The sequence below is a fragment of the Schistocerca gregaria genome, chromosome 1 (genome assembly GCF_023897955.1).
Source record: "Schistocerca gregaria isolate iqSchGreg1 chromosome 1, iqSchGreg1.2, whole genome shotgun sequence".
Lineage (NCBI taxonomy): Eukaryota > Metazoa > Arthropoda > Insecta > Orthoptera > Acrididae > Schistocerca > Schistocerca gregaria.
In genome coordinates, this window is record NC_064920.1 from 472,828,507 (window position 1) to 472,853,616 (window position 25,110).

A 25,110-nucleotide genomic window follows, 5' to 3' on the forward strand; every position below is an offset into this window, starting at 1 on the left:
GAAATTACGATGCTCTTGGAGTATCCTCTTGTGTCCTGTTTCTTTTAAGACTTAATGTAAGATCTCTTAATGCTTTATATATATGAACATACAAGCCTCCTATGTCATCATATCTGTGCACGCACTATAATGCCTGTTTTCTGGAGCTCTCTGACAACTGCTGAAACAAACCTATTTCTAACAGGTAGCAGAAAATATTGCGAATGGTAGTTCAAAAAGTGTTACTTTCAAATTAAATTTATTTTCATGCAAAATGGATTATGGGTTTCTTAAATCACAAAGTGTTTGACTCTCCTTTAAAACCTAACATTTTGAGGACCAGCCTCATAGAAGAATTTTGAGTGCAGATAACCAGAAATTTATGTCAGTATTAAAATTTTACTGGGAAATTTGTGTGACATATCTTTTAGTGTAACATGCGCAAAGAAGACCAATATTATAATTGAAACCTTAGCTTTTCTTTCAGCTTATTAATCTTAGAGGCCAATATTATATGAGAAAGCTTAGCTTCTCTTGTAGCCACACTATGCATATTGATTTAAACTGTTAACTTTTCCTGTTTGTGTGTTCACGCTACTTAACTGTGATGTTGCTATTGGGTGGCTACATCATGTGCCCTATGCTCTGAATATCTGCTGTCATCGACTGGCGACACCACGTGACATGAGTTGTGATCGGCTTACAAATTAGCATTGCAACTCGATTTCAATGCTTCAAAAACGAATATGCTATTTTTGATGAAATTCAAATTTATACTTCTGCAATACAAGAATATGCACCATCATGTTGCTGCACATCAAATATCTTTCAGGAAAGTGTTTTTTTCTTCGCCTCTAAACTGCTGGAAAGTTCGAAGATGATGTATAAAACCTTAACCATTTAAAGGGATGACAAGTTTTACAGTTCTGAGGAAAAGTATGTCTCTTAACACAGAAAAAGTATATTTTCCCCCGGGAAAAAGTGCTTTTTAAGCCGGGAAAGATCCGGGAATTTTTTTTTCCCCTTGTCTGCTTATACACCTTGTCTGTGTCCTCTTGTATTTTCATAGTACTGCCCTCAAGCACATCTCCATTGTATAGTCCCCCTATATACTCTTCCACCTTCCACCTTTCTGTTTTCCCTTCTTTGCTTAGAACTGGTTTCCCATCTGACCTCTTAATATTCATACAGGTGGTTCTCTTTTTCTACAAAGGTCTCTTTAATTTTCCTGTGGATGGAATCTGACTTAACCCCCTGTGATACCTCCTTGCATTTGTCTTGTAACCATTCCTGCTTAGCCATTTTGCACTTCTTGTCAATCTCATTTCTTAGACATTTGCATTCCCTTTTGCCTGCTTCATTTACTGCTTTTTTACATTTTCTCCTTTCACCAATCAAACTCAGTATCTCTTGTGTTACTCAAGAATTTCTGGTAGCCCTCATCTTTTTACCTACTCTCTGCTGCCTTCAGTATTTCATTTCTCAAAAACTACCCATTCATTCTTTACTGTATTCCTTTCCTCTGTTCTTGTTGATCATTTCCTAATTTTAGTTTATCCAAGTCCCATCTCCTTAAATCCCTATCTTTCTTTAGTTTATTTAGTTTTAATCTACAGTTCATAACCAATTAATTGTGGTCAATGTCCACACCTGCCCCTGGAAATGCCTTAAAATTTAAAACTTGGTTCCAAAATCTCTGTCTTACCGTTATACACTGAAGAGCCAAAGAAAGTGGCACACCTGCCTAATGTCATGTAGGCCCCTCTGAGCAGGCAGAAGTGCTGCAACACAACATGACATGGGCTCGAGTAATGTCTGAAATATTGCTGAGGGAATTGACACCATGAGTCCTGCAGGTCTGTCCATATATCTGTAAGAGTACGAGGAGATGGAGATCTCTTCTGAACAGCACATTGCAAGGCATCCCAGCTATGCTCAATAATATTCATGTCTGGGGAGTTTGATGGGCAGCAGAAGTGTCTAAACCCAGAAGAGTGTTCCTGGAGATACTCTGTAGCAATGCGGGATGTGTGGGGTGTTGCATTGCCCTGCTGAAATTTTGCAAGTCCATTTGAATGCACAATGGAGATGAATGGATGCGGGTGATCAGACAGGATGCTTACATATGTGTCACCTGGCAGAGTCGTATCTAGACATATCAGGGGTCCCATATCACTCCAGCTGCACACACCCTACATCATTACAAAGCCTCCACCAGCTTGAACAGTCCCCAGCTGATATGCAGGGTCCATGGACTCATGAGGTTGTCTCCATACCCATACACGTTCATCTACTGGATACAATTTGAAACGAGACTCGTCCAATCTGGCAACATGTTTCCCGTCATCAACAGTCAAGTGTCCTTGTTGACAGGCACAGGCAGGGTGTAAAGCTTTGTGTCATGCAGTCATCATGGTACATGAGTGGGCCTTTGGCCCCGAAAGCCCATTTCAATGATGTTTCGTTGCATTTTGAGATCGCTGACACTTGTTGATGGTCCAGCATTGAAATCCACAGCAATTTGTGAATGGTGCGCTTTTGTCATGTTGAATGATACTCTTCAGTTGTTGTTGGTCCTGATCTTGGAGGATCTTTTTCTGGCCACAGCGATGTCGGAGATTTATGTTCTACCAGACCAGATGTACCAGACCATCAAATCTCGATAACCTGATATTGTAGCAGCAGTAATCGGCCTAACAACTGCGACAGTCACCTATTGTCTTATGTAGGTGTTGCTGACCACAATTCTGTATTCTGTTTACATATCTCTCTATTTGAATATGTGTACCTATAACAGTTTCTTTGGCATTTCAGTGTATAATCAGTTTGAAACCTTCCAATGTCTCCAGGTCTCTTCCACATACACGACCTTCTGTGATGAGTCTTAAAACCAAGTGTTAGCTGTGATATAGCTCTGTGCAAAATTCTACCATGTGGCTTCATCTTTCTTTCCTTTCCCTGTGTCCATATTCACCTACTACTTTTCCTTCTCTTCCTTTTCCTACAACTGAATTCCAGTCCCCTCAGACTATTAAATTTTCATCTCCCTTACTGTCTGAATAATTTATTTTATCTCATGATTCATTTGTTCAATGTTTTCATCATCTTTGGAAGTACACTCATGCTCATAAATTAAGGATAATTGCAGAATGTGATGCCACACAGTGTGGCACTACACAGAACTGACACTAATAGCATAGGGACATAGGGAACACACATGACAGAGATCTGTAAGTCCACGGTATTGGTGATAAGTTGAGAAAACCATGCTGAATCACATGTGCTACAAAGCGCCACTGTTTCCTGTGCATGTATCCCGACCTCAATGTAAGATATGATCACCATGCACCCGTACAAAGGTCACACAATGGGTTGGCATACGCTGGATCAGGTGGTTGAGCAGCTGCTGGGGTATAGCCTCCCATTTTTGCACCAATGTCTGTCGGAGCTCCTGAAGTGTCCTAGGGGTTTGAAGATGTGCAAGTACGTCGACCAAGAGCATCCAGGATGTGCTCAATTAGGTTTAGGTCTGGAGAACAGGCAGGCCACTCCATTCGCCTGATATCTTCTGCTTCAAGGTACTCCTCCAAGATGGCAGCTCGATGAGACCATGTGTTATGATCCATCAGGAGGAAAGTGGGACACACTGCACCCCTGAAAAGGTGGACATACTGGTGCAAAATGATGTGCCGATACATCTAGCCTGTTACAGTTCCTTTGTCAAAGATATGCAGGGGTGTACATGCAACAATCATAATCCCACCCCACACCATCAAACCATAACCTCCATACAGGTCCCTTTCAAGTACATTAAGGGGTTGGTATCTGATTCCTGGTTCACACCAGATGAAAACCCAGCAAGAATCACTGTTCAGAATATACCTGGACCCATCCGTGAACATAACCTGGGACAAATGTTCCAATGACCATGTACTGTGTTCTTGACACCGGGCTTTACGGGCTCTCCAGTGACCAGGGGTAAGTGGAATGCACCTTGCAGGTCTCCAGTCGAATAAACCATGTCTGTTCAGTCATCTGTAGACTGTGTGTCTGGGGACAACTGTTCCAGCGGCTGCAGTAAGGTCCCGAGCAAGGCTGCCTGCAGTACTCCGTGGCCGTCTACGGACACTGATGGTGAGATATCGGTCTTCTTGTGGTGTTCTACACTGTGGAAATCCCGTACTGTTGCGCCTGGACATGTTTCCTGTCTGCTGGAATCATTGCCATAATCTTGAGATCACACTTTGTGGCACACGGAGGACCCATGCTACGACCTGCTGTGTTTGACCAGCCTCCAGTTGCCCTAGTATTCTACCCCTCATAATGTCCTCAATATGTGTTCTTTGAGCCATTTTCAACACACAGTCACCATTAGCTTGTCTAAAAATGTCTGCACACTTACTTGCTGCACTGTACTCTGAGATGCATCAACACACCTCTGTGTATGTGGACTACTGCCAGTGGCACCGTGTGAAGACCGCAGGTCAAATGCACCATATGGTCATAACCCTAGGTGATTTAATCCCGCAAACCATCCACCAGAGCATTGTTTCACCTTGTATCAGCATTATCCTTAATTTATGAGCATGAGTGTAGTTGGCATATAAGCTTGTACTACTGTGGTGGGTGTGAGCTTTGTGTCTATCTTGGCTACAATAATGCTCACACTTTGCTGTTAATAGTAGCTTATTTATTATTAAACCTACTTCTGCATTATCGTATTTGTGTTTATAACCTGTATTCACTTGACCAGAATTTGTGCTCCTCCTGCCACTTAACTTCATCATTTCCCACTATATCTAACTTTAACCTATCCCTTTTTAAATTTTCTAACCTTCCTTCTTGGGTAAGGCATCTGACATCCATGCTCTGATGTGTAGAATACTAGTTTTGTTTCCCATTATAATGACATCCTCCTGAGTAATTCTGCCTGGAGATCCAAATGGAGGACTATTTTACCCCCGGAATATTTTACCCAGGAGAATGCCATCATCATTTAACCATACAATACAGCTGCATGCCTTTGGGAAAAATTACTGCTGTAGTTTCCCCTTGATTTCAACCATTCACTGTACCAGTACAGCAATGCAGTTTTGGTTGATGTTACAAGGCTAGATCAGTCAATCATCCATGCTGTTGCCCCTGTAACTACCAAAATGGCAGCTGCCCCTCCTCAGGAACCAAACGTTTATCTGGCATGTCAACAGATAACCCTTCATTGTGGTTGCACCTATGGTACGGCTATCTGTATCGCTGAGGTGCGCAGATATCTCCACCAGTAGCAAGATCTATGGTTCATTGCGTCTTGGCAGGGGGGGGGGGATCATGAATACATGAACAATAAGATTATAGCTAGGTTCTAGGTGCATTTTGTACAACTGTAAATTGAGGTAGTCTTTCTTCTAGTAAAGAGATTTGATTTCAGCTTTTAACCAAATAATTTCATTTTGTGGTTTTGCTATCTTGGCCGAAGCACTTTTTTTGTTACTTTTTTTTCTGATTTAGTTTGGAGTCCGGTTTTTGTTAAGTCTTTTGGCGAGGATTTTTTTTTTGTTTACACTTCCAAAATACACATCTTATTCTAATTACCTGAAGTGCTAGCAACATATTAAGCTTATCCATTATGGATGCACCAGATAATCATGTTGTAAGTAGTATATAAAAGTTGAAACTACAGCAAATGGTTCATATCCTCATTGCTCACATTCCCTACAAATATTAATTAATATTTTAGTCTTTGTGCAATTGTATTACATAGTTTGATTAGAAATGGTCATGTTTGTGAATTTCATACATTGTACTTCATGGTTATATTTACCAGTTGGTTTTATATTCCTGCGCAGATTGCAGATTTTGGTTTGTCGAACGTCTTTGATGAGCAAAGGTTGTTGAATACCTTTTGTGGCAGTCCTCTGTATGCTTCACCTGAGATTGTTAAGGGAACTCCTTACCATGGCCCTGAAGTGGACTGCTGGTGAGAGAAATTTTTAATGCATGATTAACAATAATAATAATAATAATAATAATAATAAAGTAGCAGCATATAATTTTATAATTACTGTATCTTTGGATAAATTTCACTTTGTTTAGTGAAAACTCTTTTTGTTTCCTTAATTGTTTGAATGTATAAGTTTAGCTGCCAGATACTACCTCTAATCTTAAAATGGTGTATTTACTTACAGTGACATTACCATTAAAATATTGGGCACATTCTGACTCCTTTGTATCTACAGTTATACACATAAACATACTTCTGCAAACTATTTGCCATTATTAATTATTTCCAGAAAATTATATACAAATGGAAATTCCTAATTTTTATGTTAAAGGTCACTTGGTGTTCTATTATACACATTGGTTTATGGAGCAATGCCTTTTGATGGCTCCAATTTCAAACGTCTTGTGAGACAAATCTCCCAAGGAGACTACTTTGAACCAAAGAAACCATCACGTAAGTAAGACAAGGACAGATCATTTCTCACTTTTTCATTTCCTTGACTGCTCAAGTACATATGTGTAGCTGTAATTGAAATAATTTTGTGGCAGAAAATGCACTGATAGACTATCATATTAATTATAACACACACACACACACACACACACACACACACACACACACACACACACACACACACACACACACACACAGAGAGAGAGAGAGAGAGAGAGAGAGAGAGAGAGAGAGAGAGTCCGGGAACACTTTAATTATTTATTGCACAAGATCTAAACATTGTACAGATGTCATATGTATTGCATAATGAAGAGAAACTCTGAAAGTTTTTTTACAAACATTCAGTATGCGAACCATGAGTGACCCAGCAGACGTCAGTACAGTAATCAATTTCTTGCCTTACCCGTCCCAGCATGACATCGTCGACTGTAGCAGTCGCTTCCCGTGTTCTCTCCTGGAGCTCTGCCACATCATGTGGTAGAGGCAGTACATACACCAGATCGTCAATGTGTCCCCATGGAAAAAAGTTACACAGAGTGAGATCTGGTGATCAGGGAGGGCACTTCATGAAACAGCTGTCCCCTTCTATAGCACGGCCGATCCATCGATGCGGGAGCTCCGTGTTCAGGTACACATAAACTACGCTATAGTGGTATACATGGGGGAAAAAAAGCTTTCTGGCTTTCTCTTCAAAATGACATATGTATGATATCTGCACAGTGTTTAGTTCTGGTGCAGTAAATAATTTAAATTGTTCCTGGACTTCATGTAGCGCGTGTGTGTGTGTGTGTGTGTGTGTGTGTGTGTGTGTGTGTGTGTGTGTGTGAACTGAAATAATTAACTTTTCCCATCAAAGCATTAAGACAGAAAATCATGGTTCTCTTCAAATGGCACAGTTTATTTGCTTGAAAATTTCTCCAAGATAGGATTGGCAAAGTTAATCACATAAAAGATGAAGTAGCAAAACAAGACAGGGCAGCACCTTACTCTGCTTCAAAGCTTTGTATCTGCACATACATTTGCAAGGAAAGTAAAAGCTCTGAAGATGGGATGCGAGTTGTTCTTAGGTAGTTCTGTCAGCAGAGGACTTGCCGACAAAAAGCAAAGGTCCTGTGTTTGAGTCCTTGTTTGGCACACTGTTTTAATCTGCCAGGAAGTTCCGCTGTAAAAGAAAGTTAAAATTTGCCAGAAGTAGCACAGAGAGTGTGCTGATAGATTCATTCTATGTTGGGGAAACTGTTAGCACTAGGAAGAAATAATGACTCTTAATGGAAGGTAAGGAAAGGTGATAAATCTCAAAATTTACAGTTAGTGTTGTACACTGGTGGAAAAACATATACATACCTGTGCTGTATATCACATACTTGTACTTCTTTGCACTATGGATTAGATTTAACAACATATAATCAGATCTAAGGTCTGATATCTAAATTAAAAAGACATCAAGGTATGAAGACTAGGTTAGCTTTGAGTGTCAAAACTGGATGATGCAACATTTGGATAACTTGATACTTTTCTCGGAGTTGTATTACTCTTGTCATTACTGATATTTTTGGTGCGCAAAAGGAAAAGAATTGACATTGTTAATCCCCTGTGTGCATCATGACATGAATGCTGTTTGTATCAAGCCTGTCTATTTTCAAAGGTGCCGTCATATGTGTACAATATTTTGCCTTCCTCTCTCAGTCTCTAGCTTCTAATATTTACACATTTGATAAGTTTCACTGATGCATTGTAATCCAAACATATCTCTTTTACTTTGTGTTGGTACATCTGTTAAATATTTGAAGAAAAGAATTTTATAGTCATCAGCTGTACAATTCAACTTCATTCTTTACTGGTTCCAGTTTTTTTACAATCTTCATCATTACTAGAAGAAAAACAGTGCATCAGATTGATGAGAAATGCGTACTACTCATGCAAGACTCATCATCATACCAAATACGATGATGTCTCACAGTAATATGTAAAATCCACATAATTTAGCAAATGTCATGAATCACTCAGGCAGATCACATACCGAGACTAACGGACAGTTAACAGGTCATTGGCTGACCTGGCACAGTTTGTTTGCTTTGAAAAGACTCCAAAGACAGGGTTGGCAAAATTAATCACATAAAAGATAATGTAAGAAAACAGCAAAATGAAAGGGGGAAGGGCCTTACTCTGCTTCAGAGTTTTGGAACTGCAGATATGTTTGGTTGCTAGGAAGTGAAAGGAGGAAAAACTATAAAAGAAGTTCTGTGAAGTTGAGAAGGTAGGATTAATTGACCTGTTAACTGTCAGTAGTCTCTACACAACCTGCCTCTGAGACTTACACCTGTGATACATCTTTGTATTTGGTGTGTTGATGAGTCTCGTACGAGTGGGTGCACATTTTTGATCCATCTGATGTACTGCTTTTCTTCCAGTGACGATGATTGTAAAAACCAAAGCTAGTAAAGAATAAAGTTGAACACGTATGGCTGATGGCTATAAAAATGTTTTTGTCGAAACATAACCATCTGATTTGGGTGACTTCAGAATGTAATATGTTCCCTAATCCCTTCTTCAGGACTCTATCTTCACCCTCTCAAACTGAAAAACAACTACTCGTCATCACATAGAAACAGTCCTGCATTATGAAATCGGAAAGGCACCTTTTAAATGCCATTTTCACATAAGTCTTGAATGATACTGGTACCATGTGTACAATATTTGCCTTTACAACCACCTGATAATAGCCATTCATTCATCTTTATTATAGACTATATGTACTTCACTCGAGTGTAGCCAGTCATACACATTACACTTAAGCAGAACTGTAAGAAAGATTGCAAAAACTTTCATTCAGCATCAGTAGCCTCAGTAGACTATGTTAACAAATCCCCTGTATCATTTATCTCCATCTGAAATACTTTTGCACTTTCTACTTAAATGACACTATTCTTGCCATACCACTAAAATTGGTGCTATTTTCAGTGTATGGAGCGTTACTGAAATTTTCTGGGATGCAAAATGGAATAGTTAACTTACTACCCCACAGCATTACTTCTCTCTGTCTCACTTTGTTTTGCAGTGTTCAGCATATTCTGTATACTTCTTGTGCCATGTGAGTCTCCACCTAAGAACTGAAAGAAAGAAATGTGTTTACAGCTTGGGTACCATGTACATCAGTTATTCCTCAAATCACACATTGTGCTCTAAATCTTTTGCCTTTAAGACCCACTGTACTGCTTATCATTTCTTTATGATACATCTTTTACCTGTAAAAGTTTAGTTTAGTTTAGGGAACAGTATACATAAAAGTGAGAATACTGAGATTTGCAACAACAGGAGTTAAAAATCACCAACAGTAACAATACATTTGTTTGCAGTGAGTAATTGTAACATATTACATGTATACTTCTTATCCTGTTTGCAGTATTTCCCTATACTCATTATTACTAATTGTGCAGCTGCATCACCTTTAATTCGAGAAATGCTGACTGTAACACCTGGTCGGAGAGCTGACATTGAGAAGATATGTTCCCATTGGTGGGTGAATGAGGGATATGGAGAGTCTTGTTTAGAAATAGCAGAAGAACTGGCGAACCAAACACCTGTTCGTCTGGATCTCCTGCTGTCACTAGCACCACCTGCACCAAATGTTGGCAGTGACAAGTTGTTAGTGGGAGCTGAACAGGTAATACTTTGCTTTATAGCATACTGAGAAATAGATTTATTTGTAAATTTTGCTTCATGTTTTGAAAACAATATGTTTATTGTATTGTGTTCATTATTTCTACATATGTGGTTATGTGTTGTAATCAAGCAGGCAATGGCACAGGCCACAAAAGGTAATATACTACAATTTTAGGAAACAATATAACTTAGGTTTATTACAGTAGTAGTTAATTTCTGAAATTTTGGTGGAATTTAGAGTAATAGGGGAGTTAAGCAATGTAGTTTCATTTGGTTTACTTTTGATTACCCATCATTGCCCATTTACTTATTTGTCTCAGTCTTATATTAGATAGGAATAAAATCTTTCCATGTTGTAAAAGCAAACTTAGTTTAGTTCCATGTTTTTAAAGGGGTGCTGGATGCATCTTACCCCTGGTGTTTTTCCAGGTAGTAAGTGATGTGTTTCTGAGTTTGATTAAAATTGCCCCATGCATTCCACAGTTTTGGTTAGCATGTTGTCCCTGTTCCCAATCCTAACACACCTCTATGAGTGAAATGCTGTTGAAACTGTCACCAGTGAATGTAACAATACCAAAATTTTTCTTTTCTTTGAGCAAAAGGACAGTAGTTCAAAAAACAACAAAGAAATGTAACTTCCAACTGAGATCTGTTTTGTTCAGTTATGCACTAAACAGAATATATTTTAAACTTGGGTCACCTCTTTCTTTTACATGTAAAAGGAGATCATTAAAGCACAGGTGAGATAATTTGTGTTAAGCTGGGTACATATTTAATTCAACAAATCAGTTGAAAGAGTATTCCTAATTGCATTAAATTTGTTATTACTATATGTGCATCTATTGCGAGAAGATGCGAGTTCTTCATGTTGTAAAACAGTCAAGGAATCATGATGACAAAATGTATGATAGTACGTTAACAGGTGAGATAATTTGTGTTAAGCTGGGTACATATTTAATTCAACAAATCAGTTGAAAGAGTATTCCTAATTGCATTAAATTTGTTATTACTATATGTGCATCTATTGCGAGAAGATGCGAGTTCTTCATGTTGTAAAACAGTCAAGGAATCATGATGACAAAATGTATGATAGTACGTTAACAGGTGGATTATGTTCCCTATTGCCATACAGTAGTATTTACAAACTTGATGAAGAATTTTATCATTCCCCTTATGGGCACTCAGGAACAAATCTATGCACTGAATGTATATAAGGTGTATATCATCTGGTCTGTATATACTGTAAGTATTGGTTTTATGCAAATTACTTTGAAAGTAACAAAGTATAATTGGCTAATTAATAACTGATACTTAGTTTTCCCAACATATCACTACATTTATAACATGGAAAAAAGATGGAGCACATGTCATCCACTACAGGTATTTTATTAAGATTTTGGTAATGACAGCATAATCTGATTTTAAAATGCATAAAAATTTGAGTTCCAATAGAACTTCGTCTAGGGTACAGGTACAGTTAAATCTGTGGCATTTGGACATGAATATCTTAAAGGCAAAGTTATGTTTTACTGGCACTTAATGACAGAATGAATATGTGAAGCTCTGTTGTTAGTAACTTGCATAAATTATGATATCTCATTTGATACAATGAATTGTCATATTCTTTGGTGTTTTTGATACATCCCTGTTATTTAGAGATTTCATCCACTTTTGGACTCAACATTTTTTTTTCTTTTCTTCTTATTTAGTTCTCAGTGCAGCTTTACAGCTATATCCCACATGATGAAAGTCATGCCTACCAACATAATTTCAGTGGATGGCATGTTGAAAACATTGCTACAAGAAATTTTGCTTTGACATTTTGACACAACCCCTCATGGCACCATTGCAGTTTGAGCCATCATGCTACTTTTTGTGGTGTCATTTTAACTGCGTGTGGGTACCTGGCTTAATGTCAGTTATTTTCAGTCCTCCACCCCCCCCCCCCCCCCTCAATCGCACTCTTGGAGGAGAAATGTCATCAGAACTGTAACCAGATAATGTAACAACATTGTAATCTGTGAACTCAACAATAGTATAGGCTGTTTTCAATTATTTTTTCATGTCTCTTCTCCTTCAAGAATTTTTTCCCTGTAACTAGTGACAGAAAAAAAAAAAATGGTTTCATTTTACAGCCAGTTCCGGTGTTATTTTGCCTATTTTGGAAACCACCATCATTTATACTTTGTTTTCTTCCTTCAGCCAATAGCAACACATGGCTCTTGATGTCATGCAAACAAGTCTCTTGTGGTAACACTGGACACTGAGAATGTTTATTCAATATCTGTTTTACTATTTTGTGAATGAAGTTTATGGTTACAATATATTTCGTACTCAGGGGTTTCGGTTAGGTTTGTAAGGTACCAGATGTCATTTTGATTTATGTGTTTACAAAACAGAAGTGCCTTTTATGGTGTTCTTCGTATTAATATTATGAAAATATATAGTTTAATTTGCTTCACCACCTTAAAAATGAGCCAGAAATGTGCTGTTTTTTGTACCAATACTATTACTGGACCTTAGTTCATTTGGCATCACATCTAGAGCCCTAAATTCCTTGTGTCAGCTATCAGCTATTATTTTAAGATTATGCATAATCCTCAGAGTTAATAAAAAAAATCAAAATCCAGTTTCAGCATTAGTAACTATTAGTTACTTGTACCAGTGAACTGCTACCCTCAGATTTATGTCCTTACATGAGAATGGTAAAATGCCAAATTTCACATTTAATTAAAGCTGCCAGTTTCGAGTTATGTTACTGAAAAGATGATTTAATTTTACTTTTTGCTTCATCATTAATAAGAAATTTTATGTCCCTGCCCATAACATATATTGTGTGAACTACACCTCTTGGCACACTTCAAGCAAAATACAGTGGCACAGTTATGCTCACACGTTTCATAAACATAAAAAATGGACCCATTTAACGTCAGTAGTCATATTATCATTGGACTGTTTTTTCTTGTTGCATTAAACTGTGCGGCTGCTTCGGCAGGAAAGAGGGAAGGAAACTCTTTGCCTTTAAATATGTCTGCTTGTGTGTGTGTGTGTGTGTGTGTGTGTGTGTGTGTGTGTGTGTGTGTGTGCGCGCGCGCGCGTGCGCGCGCACCGGTATATACCTATCCTTTTTTCCCCCTAAGGTAAGTCTTTCCGCTCCTGGGATTGGAATGACTCCTTACCCTCTCCCTTAAAACCCACATCCTTTCATCTTTCCTTTTCCTTCCCTCTTTCCTGACGAAGCAGTCGCCGGTTGCGAAAGCTCGAAATTTTGTGTGTGTATGTGTGTGTGTGTGTGTGTTTGTGTGTTATTTTATTGTGCCTGTCTACCGTCGCTTTCCCGCTTGGTAAGTCTTGGACAATGTTAATAACCAGATGCACAATGTTAATACAGGGGATAATCACTTTTAAACTGTTGCACTGCTGTCATTTGTTGTGGAATGGTGGTATTTGACTGATGACTTTGTTACAGAGGAATTTTGGACAGTTTGAAATGTAGTTCAGTCAGTGATGAAGAGGGAGGGGTGGGCCAGATTTTTCCAGTACAAAACTGAGTACAGACACTGTATAATGATAAAATCCAAGTTACTGGGTTTGTCCGTACGTTTATCTAACTTAACAGACTAGCAGTGCAAACAGGGACAGAGTCATCTTGGAAAATGGTGCCATTGGCAGGGAGTAAGTTGAACATGGTGCACTTCAAAGCATGAAATAACCACAGAATGTGTCCCTGGAGAGTAACAGTTACAGTAATATTAATATAGATTCAATAACTTTAAACTTATACTTGTACTGTCACTGTGACACATCCATTGAATGGTAGGATGGAGACAGTATAAAGCAAGATGTTTTGAGTGTTGCATGTCTACTTGTCTATTTTTTAAAAGGATATAAATTTTCTGATTGTGAATCATGTGATTATCAATTTTGATGTATCAACCTGTAACAATGAACATACACTCAATGCTGTAATATTAATCTTCCACAGACACATTGTTATACATTTTATTTCAAACTAGTCACATTTAAATTTGTTTCCCGCCTTATATATAAACTTTCTCTAAACTGACTTCCAGTTCAAATAAAGAAGGTTAACAGAGTAGATGTTTCATTTTTCGTAATTTTTTATGTTCACTCAGTATGTAATTTAGACAAAACTTATTTTTGGTGATGCTGACATGGCTCACGTAACCTCTGTTAAATCTCTGAATTGCTTGAAAGCAGGACAGTTAGTAGTTTTTCACCAGATGAAATAGATTTACTTTTAGACACATAATTTTTCATGTTTTTTTTTTAATTTCGTAAAAAAGCATTGTTTACATTTTTGAAAGTAAAACAATTACAAGCACCTAAGATCATTACTTCCAATGGGCTGCCAACCTTGACATTTTCTCTGAACAGTGTTGGTGATAAAGAACAGAATCTCTGGTGAGCAGTGAAGTGACATATTTGTCTTGATGTTCTCAGTCAGCCAAATAACACATGTCAAAGATGTAGATTGTCAAACAAGCAGCATGTTGGTTCCTACTTATGTCATACAACTACATTCCATAAGTAGCTTGTACAGCATTTGGTGTTATTAAATATTGTGCATATGCATCTTCTGCAGGCAATATACTGGTTCCTAAACCAAAACCTTAACCATGTTTGCCATACATAAACCACATCTATTGACAAAAACAACATAAAAATGACTTCCATTCAGCATAGGTCCATATTGCATGATTTGAGAGCACCATTTATGATACATTAACACACAATAATTTTTTTGCGTACTGATAAAGGCAGTTTAGTTAAGAGGGATGAAGGTAACACTCTTATTGTTCATTGGCAAACTCTTCTTCTGAAATGCGTACCCCTTTTTGCAGGATGGAGCTGCTACTGGTATGGGAAATGATGTCTTAACATCAGTACCAGCCCGCTGTCATTCTGTAGGCAGCCTTATGGAACTTGACCATCGTCCATCAGATGTTATTTTGGAAGATGTTGCAGGCAAGGATACGGCAAAGAGGAAACTTGAAGGAGGTGAGAGACTGTGTTCAATCTGTCTGTAAAGTAGCTGTAAATATCAGAGTATAGGGATGGAAAGTACATCAACTCCATGATGAACAGTATTTCCAGAATTAGTCTTTCACTCAGTAGCAGCAGTGTGTGCGGTATCCTGAAACTTCCTGCCAATTACAACTTCTACTGGACTGGGACTTATACCTACAACCTCACCTTTTGCGGACAGTAATCTTAGCAATTGAGTTATCCAGGTGTGACTTATGACCCACCCTCACAACTCCTGTTCTACCACTATCCCTCAGCTTATTTCTGAATTCCACAGAAGCTCTCCTGCATACCATGCTGAAGTAACACTGTTGATAGAAAGGAGGATACTGCAGAGAAATTGCTTAGTGAGAGCCTAGGGGATTCCTGATCAATCTTTTACTGAAAACTCATTGTGTGGGAGAATACAGTGTGATTATAGGCACAGAGATGAAAAGTACCAATACCATTGAAGGCTACTTGAGATTTATTGCTTCAGCCAACATTAAATGATTTTCCTGACTTTTGCCATTGCGAGTGGCTGGCAATGTCAAAGGGCACCCTCTGTTGTTGGTGGCAGAGAGGAATCAAGCCCATCATCAGAGATTATTTATACCCGAAGGCTTTTCCCCAGGTTATTACCACTGTGGTTCCCCACTAACTAATCACAATGGTCATTTACTGCAGCATTGGAATCCAGGAGTTATTTACTGTGAGGCTATTTTCTTTGTTGTTGAACAATTTTTGTATTTTCATGTTTGTGAATTTCTATGGCTTTCCTGAACAAGTGGAATGGTAGGTGTTCTCCACAGTAAGAACCTCTCTGTTAGTGAAATTTATAATGTAACCGGTCTCATACATTATGGCTGATTTCTCCACCTGTCGCAACAACCTCCATCACCATAGCAGGTGGCTGGGGGGGGGGGGGGGGGGCAACAGCATTGAGCAGGAAAAAGCCCTCAGATGTTCAGTATGACAGGCACTTACAATCTCTGCTCATGGGCTTGAATCCAGTCTGCCACCAGTGATGGAGAGCAAGCCCACACTGGTGAATCATCAAGAAAATCATTAAACATCTGCTGAAGATCTTGAGACAGAAGCCAACAGCTGATACTCAAAGAGGTGGCCACGAAGGCTCAGCACTTTTGTACTAGCTAGCGACATATGACAAACTTACTTAAGACAAATATCCAGGAATGGAACAGTCTTTTTGTTGTGCCCATTTATGACTCAGCATCCACTGTTTGGTGAGTAGCAACTTTCCTTCTCACAATATTGAAACTTACTTAAGAAAAATTTGAGGTTATTTGGAGCTTCACTGAGGACTGTTCTTCGCAAATAAAAAAAATATGGGAGAGGAAAGTGGCACCAGAAGTACACTGTACTACACAACATGAGTTTGTTTTAGGTCAGATATATTCCCCATTGGGTGCTTACAAAGGACTAAATATGCTATTATTATCTGAGGTGGTTGTTCTCCTCAGCACTTCTGTTCTCATCTGGAGTGAAATTTTGAAAATTCTTTGTGATGCATATAATACATCCAATGTGTAACCCCCCTCCCCGGAACACCCTTCTTGATTTCCTTGAGCCAATTAGTGGTGTTCTCCATGTGCTTCCGATTCATTTTGTCATTCTGCGAGATGACATTCTTTTAGTGTGCCCATAAAAGCACAGCACTTCTTTTAAATGTGGCAATATTTTTTTTACTTCTTCTATGCTTGGATCTATATTCTTCTCATGCTTCCATGGGCCAAAATATCTTCCTCTTAATTTCGTCTCCCCCTTTACTTATTTTATGTATATTAGACACTTTCAATTCGGTTGGATTCATTTAATGTTTCTGCATAACTGCTGTGTAATCTATCTGTAGTGTTACTGTTGATAACTCTGTTGATGTTTTCCACTCACTCATAGCTAGACAAATTTCTGTGTAATGATGGCTTTCCTGGTATGCATTTGATTTTATGTTGGTATTTCTGTCCCAACTTGGTGACACATTATTGTGACCAATATAGACACGAAGCCCACGCCTACTACAGTAGCACAAGTTTATGTGTCAACTAGCTCTGCAGATGACGAAGTAATTGAAGAAATGTATGATGAAATAAAAGAAATTATTCAGATAGTGAAGGGTGACGAAAATTTAATAGTCATAGGTGACTGGAATTCGGTAGTAGGAAAAGGGAGAGAAGGAAACGTTGTAGGTGAATATGGATTGGGGCTAAGAAATGAAAGAGGAAGCCGCCTGATAGAATTTTGCACAGAGCACAACTTAATCATAGCTAACACTTGGTTAAATAATCATAAAAGAAGGTTGTATACATGGAAGAAGCCTGGAGATACTGACAGGTTTCAGATAGATTACATAATGGTAAGACAGAGATTTAGGAACTAGGTTTTAAATTGTAAGACATTTCCAGGGGCAGATGTGGACTCCGACCACAATCTTTTGGTTATGAACTGTAGATTAAAACTGAAGAAACTGCAAAAAGGTGAGAATTTAAGGAGATGGGACCTGGATAAACTGAAAGAACCAGAGGTTGTACAGAGTTTCAGGGAGAGCATAAGGGAACAATTGATAGGAATTGGGGGGGGGGGGGGATACAGTAGAAGAAGAATGGGTTGCTTTGAGAGATGAAATAGTGAAGGCAGCAGAGGACCTAGTAGGTAAAAAGATGAGGGCTAGTAGAAATCCTTGGGTAACAGAAGAAATATTGAATTTAATTGATGAAAAGAGAAAATATAAAAATGCAGTAAATGAAGCAGGCAAAAATGAATACAAAAGTCTCAAAAACAAGTATCGACAGGAAGTGCAAAATTACTAAGCAGGGATGGCTAGAGGACAAATGTAAGGATGTAGAGGGTTATCTTACTAGGGGTAAGATAGATACTGCCTACAGGAAAATTAAAGAGACCTTTGGAGAACTGTGAACCACTTGTATGAATATCAAGAGCGCAGATGGAAACCCAGTTCTAAGCAAAGAAGGGAAAGAAGAAAGGTGGAGGGAGTATATAGAGGGCCTATACAAGGGCAATGTACTTGAGGACAATATTATGGAAATGGAAGAGGATGTAGATGAAGATGAAATGGGAGATACAATACTGCATGAAGAGTTTGACAGAGTACTGAAAGACCTGAGTCGACACAAGGCCCCCGGAGTAGACAACATTCCAGTAGAACTACCGACAGCCTTGGGAGAGCCAGTGCTGACAAAATTCTACCATCTGGTGAGCAAGATGTATGAGACAGTCGAAATACCCTCAGACTTCAAGAAGAATATAATAATTCCGATCCCAAAGAAAGCTGGTGCTGACAGATGTGAAAATTATCGAACAATCACTTTAATAAGTCATGGATGAAAAATACTAACGCGTATTCTCTACAGACAAATGGAAAAACTGGTAGAAGCTGACCTTGGGGAAGATCAGTTTGGATTCCATAGAAATGTTGGAACACGTGAGGCTATACTGACCCTACAACTTATCTTAGAAGCTAGATTAAGGAAAGGCAAACCTACATTTCTAGCATTTGTAGACATAGAGAAAGCTTTTGACAATATTGACTGGAACACTCTCTTTCAAATTCTGAAGGTGGCAGGAGTAAAATACAAGGAGCGAAAGGCTATTTACAATTTGTTCAGAAACCAGATGGCAGTTATAAGTGTCGAGGGGCACGAAAGGGAAGCAGTGGTTGGGAAGGGGGTGAGACAGGGTTGTAGCCTATCCCCGATGTTATTCAATTTCTATATTGAGCAAACAGTGAAGGAAACAAAAGAAAAAATTCGGAGTAGGTATTAAAATCCACGGAGAAGAAATAAAAACTTTGAGGTTCGCCGATGACATTGTAATTCTGTCAGAGACAGCAAGGGACTTGGAAGAGCAGTTGAACGGAACGGACAGTGTCATGAAAGGAGGGTACAAGATGAACATAAACAAAAGCAAAACGAGGATAATGGAATGTAGTCGAATTAAGTCGGGTGATGCTGAGGGAATTAGATTAGGAAATGAGACATTTAAAGTAGTAAAGGAGTTTTGCTATTTGGGGAGCAAAATAACTGATGATGGTTGAAGTAGAGAGGATATAAAATGTAGACTGGCAATGGCAAGGAAAGTATTTCTGAAGAAGAGACATTTGTTAACATCGAGTAAAGATTTAAGTGTCAGGAAGTCATTTCTGAAAGTATTTGTATGGAGTGTAGCCATGTATGGAAGTGAAACATGGATGATAACTAGTTTGGACAAGAAGAGAATAGAAGCTTTGGAAATGTGGTGCTACAGAAGAATGCTGAAGATTAGATGGGTAGATCACATAACTAATGAGGAGATATTGAATAGGATTGGGGAGAAGAGAAGTTTGCAGCACAACTTAACTAGAAGAAAGGATCGGTTGGTAGGACATGTTCTGAGGCATCAAGGGATCACCAATTTAGTATTGGAGGGCAGCGTGGAGGGTAAAAATCTTAGAGGGAGAGCAAGAGATGAATACACTAAACAGATTCAGAAGGATGTAGGTTGCAGTAAGTACTGGGAGATGAAGAACCTTGCACAGGATTGAGTAGCATGGAGAGTTGTATCAAACTAGTCTCAGGACTGAAGACCACAACAACAACATTTCTGTCCTTTTATGTTGTTGTTGTTGTGGTCTTCAGTCCTGAGACTAGTTTGATACAACTCTCCATGCTACTCTATCCTGTGCAAGGTTCTTCATCTCCCAGAACCCACTGCAACCTACATCCTTCTGAATCTGCTTAGTGTAGTCATCTCTTGGTCTCCTTCTACTATTTTTACCCTCTACGCTGCCCTCCAATACTAAATTGGTGATCCCTTGATGCCTTAGAACATGTCTTACCAACCGATCCCTTCTTCTGGTCAAGTTGTGCCACAAACTTCTCTTCTCCCCAATCCTATTCAATACCTCCTCATTAGTTATGTGATCTTCCCATCTAATCTTCAGTATTCTTCTGTAGCACCACATTTCCAAAGCTTCTATTCTCTTCTTGTCCAAACTATTTATCGTCCATGTTTCACTTCCATACATGGCTACACTCCATACAAATACTTTCAGAAATGACTTCCTGACCCTTAAATCTAGACTCGATGTTAACAAATTTCTCTTCTTCAGAAACGCTTTCCTTGCCATTGCCAGTCTACATTTTATATCCTCTCTACTTCGACCATCATCAGTTATTTTGCTCCCCAAATAGCAAAACTCCTTTACTACTTTAAGTGTCTCATTTCCTAATCTAATTCCCTCAGCATCACCTGACTTCATTCGACTACATTCTATTATCCTCGTTTTGCTCTTGTTGATGTTCATCCTATATCCTACTTTCAAGACACTATCCATTCCGTTCAACTGCTCTTCCAAGTCCTTTGCTGTCTCTGACAGAATTACAATGTCATCGGCAAACCTCAAAGTTTTTATTTCTTCTCCATGGATTTTAATACCTACTCCAAACTTTTCTTTTGTTTCCTTTACTGCTTGCTCAATATACAGATTGAATAACATCGGGGAGAGACTACAACCCTGTCTCACTCCCTTCCCAACCACTGCTTCCCTTTCATGTCCCTCGACTCTTATAACTGCCATCTGGTTTCTGTACAAATTGCAAATAGCCTGTCGCTCCCTATATTTTATTCCTGCCACCTTCAGAATTTGAGAGAGAGTATTCCGGTCAACATTGTCAAAAGCTTTCTCTAAGTCTACAAATGCTAGAAATGTAGGTTTGTCCTTCCTTAATCTAGCTTCTAAGATAAGTCGTAGGGTCAGTATTGCCTCATGTGTTCCAACATTTCTACGAAATCCAAACTGATCTTCCACGAGGTCGGCTTCTACTAGTTTTTCCATTCGTCTGTAAAGAATTCGCGTTAGTATTTTGCAGCTGTGACTTATTAAACTGATAGTTCGGTAATTTTCACATGTGTCAACACCTGCTTTCTTTGGGATTGGAATTATTATATTCTTCTTGAAGTCTGAGGGTATTTCGCCTGTCTCATACATCTTGCTCACCAGATGGTAGAGTTTTGTGAGGACTGGCTCTCCCAAGGCCGTCAGTAGTTCCAATGGAATGTTGTCTACTCCGGGGGCCTTGTTTCAACTCAGGTCTTTCAGTGCTCTGTCAAACTCTTCATGTAGTATCATATCTCCCATTTGGTCTTCATCTACGTCCTCTTCCATTTCCATAATATTGTCCTCAAGTACATCGCCCTTGTATAGACCCTCTATATACTCCTTCCACCTTTCTGCTTTCCCTTCTTTGCTTAGAACTGGGTTTCCATCTGAGCTCTTGATGTTCATACAAGTGGTTCTCTTTTCTCCAAAGGTCTCTTTAATTTTCCTGTAGGCAGTATCTATCTTACCCCTAGTGAGATAAGCCTCTACGTCCTTACATTTGTCCTCTAGCCATCCCTGCTTAGCCATCTTGCACTTCCTGTCGATCTCATTTTTGAGACGTCTGTATTCCTTTTTGCCTGCTTCATTTAATGCTTTGTTATATTTTCTTCTTTCATCAATTAAATTCAGTATTTCTTCTGTTACCCAAGGATTTCTAGTAGCCCTCATCTTTTTACCTACTTGATCCTCTGCTGCCTTCACTACTTCATCCCTCAAAGCTACCCATTCTTCTTCTACTGTATTTCTTTTCCCCATTCCTGTCAATTGCTCCCTTATGCTCTCCCTCAAACTCTGTACAACCTCTGGTTCTTTTAGTTTATCCAGGTCCCATCTCCTTAAATTCCCACCTTTTTGCAGTTTCTTCAGCAGTCCTTTTATATGGTATCCAAAATCATTGTAAGGTCAACCTCTTAAAACATTTCAACATTTATCTTTATTGTAATGCATTTTCAGCCAGTCTACTAACATTCAAAAATCCATTTCATGTTCAGACATTTCTAAATGTGATTCAGTTTCTCACTCTCAATTGCACCATGATTTCTTGGTGATATCGTTAAGTTTGAGATAAAAGATTGCACATAGCATGATCTTCCTCACACTATAATATCTGCTCTCATCAGATTACCTTTTCAGTCTTGTCTTCCAGACCTGTTTTGTAGAACCTTGAGTAAGGTCATTTAGTTGACAAGTTCTCCTTTATACTGCATTGTTATGTAATTCTGCTGCTAGTAAGACTCTATTTGGTGTGTTTGTGGTTTTCAATCGTGTTATTCCTCCAGATTTCTTTGTATTCAGTAGTGGTGATTGTGCTCTTTATTTGTTTATTTGAGTCTTAAAGAATGAGCCATCTACTAGCAGAACTGGTGAAACCGTAAAATTTACAAAAATATGTTAAAGTTATAAATTTCAAGTATAGATATGAACCCATGAGTGAGATTGCCTGGTCATTTTGATTTGATCGCTTGGCAAAGGGTGGTCATGGTTTGCGAGTAATGATGGGCATTCACTGTTGTCCTGTGCTGCAGGAAGTGAATCAGAAGGGGGCCATCTTAGTCAAAGAAGAGCATCAGCATAACCTTTCCTGCACTCGTGTGGATGACAACATCCAGCTGTATGTGCAGAATTGGTTAACATCGCAGCCCCAGGAATTTTATGAGACAGCCATTCACTGCCTTGTGTCACAGCGGGACAAGTGTATCAATAGCCAGAGTCAGTACTTCTAACACATAGGTACTGGTTTCTGTAATTATGCCCCGTCTCATTTCTTTTTGAACGCCCCTTATATCTTCTGGCAACTGCCAGTGTGAGCCACTCTTTTGGCTCACTCCAAGGATGGCCAAATGATATGTGGTTGAAATATCAATAGAAGAGCTGGAATTAGCATGGCTGCATGCCCATAATTTAATGGGTTATTCATTAAGCTGCAATAATTATTGCCCATACCTTTTGCCCTTAAATTATTCAAACTCTCAAGAGGCTTCAAATCGATATTGGGCTTTCTCACATTTTCATATCTTAAATTTATTTAACTTTAGGCTAGTTTAGAAATAAAATAAGTGATAGTTTCAGATTAGGCTCTGCTTTAGTGCACATAGTATCAATAATAAGATCAGGACATAAGGTAATATATCTGCATATCCCATCTCTAAAAGTCGTTCAGTACGTCTGCTTTGAATAAATGTTTTCATTGGTTAACAATATACTCAGCTGTGAAGACATTTTTACAATATGTCAGTAAACTCTTTTTAGTAAAATTTTATTGTAACACTTTCATCATTTAGTCTGCTATTTTAAGATTTGTAGAAATTTAATTTGGTGCTTGCCAACATATGTCCATTAATGACTAAATATTTTATTGCATAACCCCCTTTTCTTTGCAACACTGGTTGTATTCAATATTTTACGTTTGACATTTATTCTTCTTCACTTGCAGGTATCTCCACAGAAGAAGCAAATCGGGGTGCAGCTAAAAGGAAAGAAAGAAGTAGACGCTCAACTCGTGAACGAAGCTCAGAACGACACAGAGGTCGATCAAGTAGTAGGAGTAAGCAGAAATCTGATTCAGTATCTACCGAGGAGCCAATGGAAGTGGACTCTGGAGTGGTGGATGTTGATCGTTCCCTTCAGGGATCTGTTGAAACTATTGTTGGGTCAGTGAAGACGGCCACATCTAGTGTAGACACAATTCCTGGCAGTAGTGTTCAAATGGATGAAGGTCTGGAGACTATGGCCAGTAGTACACCAAAGAACAGGACAGCCACAGATTTGGTTAAAGAGTTTGAAGAAAGTGAACCCCTTTCACCAGAAAATGAATGTTCTGCAAAGCCACAGGACAATGTACAAATGCCGGATGATGAAGGGGAAAGTGCAAAAATTAAAGTGAAGCGGAAAAAGAAAGTAGTGAGTGAGAGTAAAGGTGTAGCTGAGGATTCGGGGCCACAGGTGTTGGACCATGTAAACTCGGAAACCGTTTCTGTGTTGGACAATACAAAAGTTCCTACCGTATGTGATAATGTGAAAAATGACAGCCCTGTTACTTTGGAAGCTGCCATGCAGAACAGTCTGATAGGTGATCATATAAATGCTGAAGTTAGTGAAACAGCAAGTTCTGTTGGAGAGTTAGATGTGAATGGTGTTAGTATAAATGGTACATCAGCTGCTGTGAGTCCTCCAGTTGATATTCCAAAGAAGATTGGTACCAAAACGAGAAGAAGTAGAGGTGAACTTAGTTTAGGGAAGTTGGGCTCAGGATCAGAGAAATCATCTGGTGCAAACACACCTGAGGATACAGCTTCACCTCCTTCAAAACCAATGGAACGGAGACGCTCAAAAATATTTGAGACAGCTGAAAAATTTAATATGTTAGCAGGTGCTGAACCAAAATCTCCTACACCTGAAAAAGCAAAGAAAGTGTTCATACCTGGTGTGAAAGTTAGTGATGCAAAAAGAGCATTTGAAAAGAAATCATCATCTGCTGTTTCTGTACCTAGCTTAGCAAAATCTTCATCTTCTAAGAAGACTGAAGATTCAAAAACTGAAATTTCTGACATAGAAAATTATGAATCAACAGTAGAAGAGAATAATGCATTTTTGAACAACAAAGATGCACTTCCAATAACAAAAGCAATGAATGGTGAAGAAGAAATTGTTGCAGTACAAAATGAGACAAATGCTGTTATAAATGAAACAAGCAAGAAACTGTCCGATTTGGAGCTGAATGATCAGCCTGTGCCATGTGTAAACGAATCTCCAGCAGTATTACAAAAAGAAGACTCACTGAAATTCATTCCTCCTTTGAAAACATCCGAGAAGCCCAACAAACAAGAAGAAGCCCGAATAAAAAAGCTGAAAGATGCTGTTGAAATAATCAGCAATGCAATTACTGAAGGACATCGTAAAGAAGCTGGAGCAGATAACACGAAGAAAGGGACAGCCACAAAGCCTCCTGTACCTGTTCCACAGGAGCTTAAAACAAAGACAAAAACAATGAACATTACAACCCCACTTTCTCCAAAGTCTCCTCCCCTGTCTCCTGTAGATCTTCAGACCGGTAAGAAATTAGTGAGAATTCAGGTAGCACCTAATGATTTTA

General features: G+C 38.8%; 1 protein-coding gene across 2 annotated transcripts in view; it reads left to right on the top strand.

The window, feature by feature from the left end:
- Positions 1-25,110, top strand: part of LOC126353313 (uncharacterized) — a 373,943-nt gene that overhangs the window by 216,360 nt on the left and 132,473 nt on the right. For both annotated transcript variants that reach the window (XM_050002753.1, XM_050002754.1), the window contains exons 8-12: positions 5,823-5,953; positions 6,309-6,430; positions 9,868-10,094; positions 14,959-15,115; positions 23,452-25,068. In XM_050002753.1, coding sequence (XP_049858710.1) covers positions 5,823-5,953; positions 6,309-6,430; positions 9,868-10,094; positions 14,959-15,115; positions 23,452-25,068 — 2,254 coding nt within the window. The remainder of the gene's footprint in view (positions 1-5,822; positions 5,954-6,308; positions 6,431-9,867; positions 10,095-14,958; positions 15,116-23,451; positions 25,069-25,110) is intronic.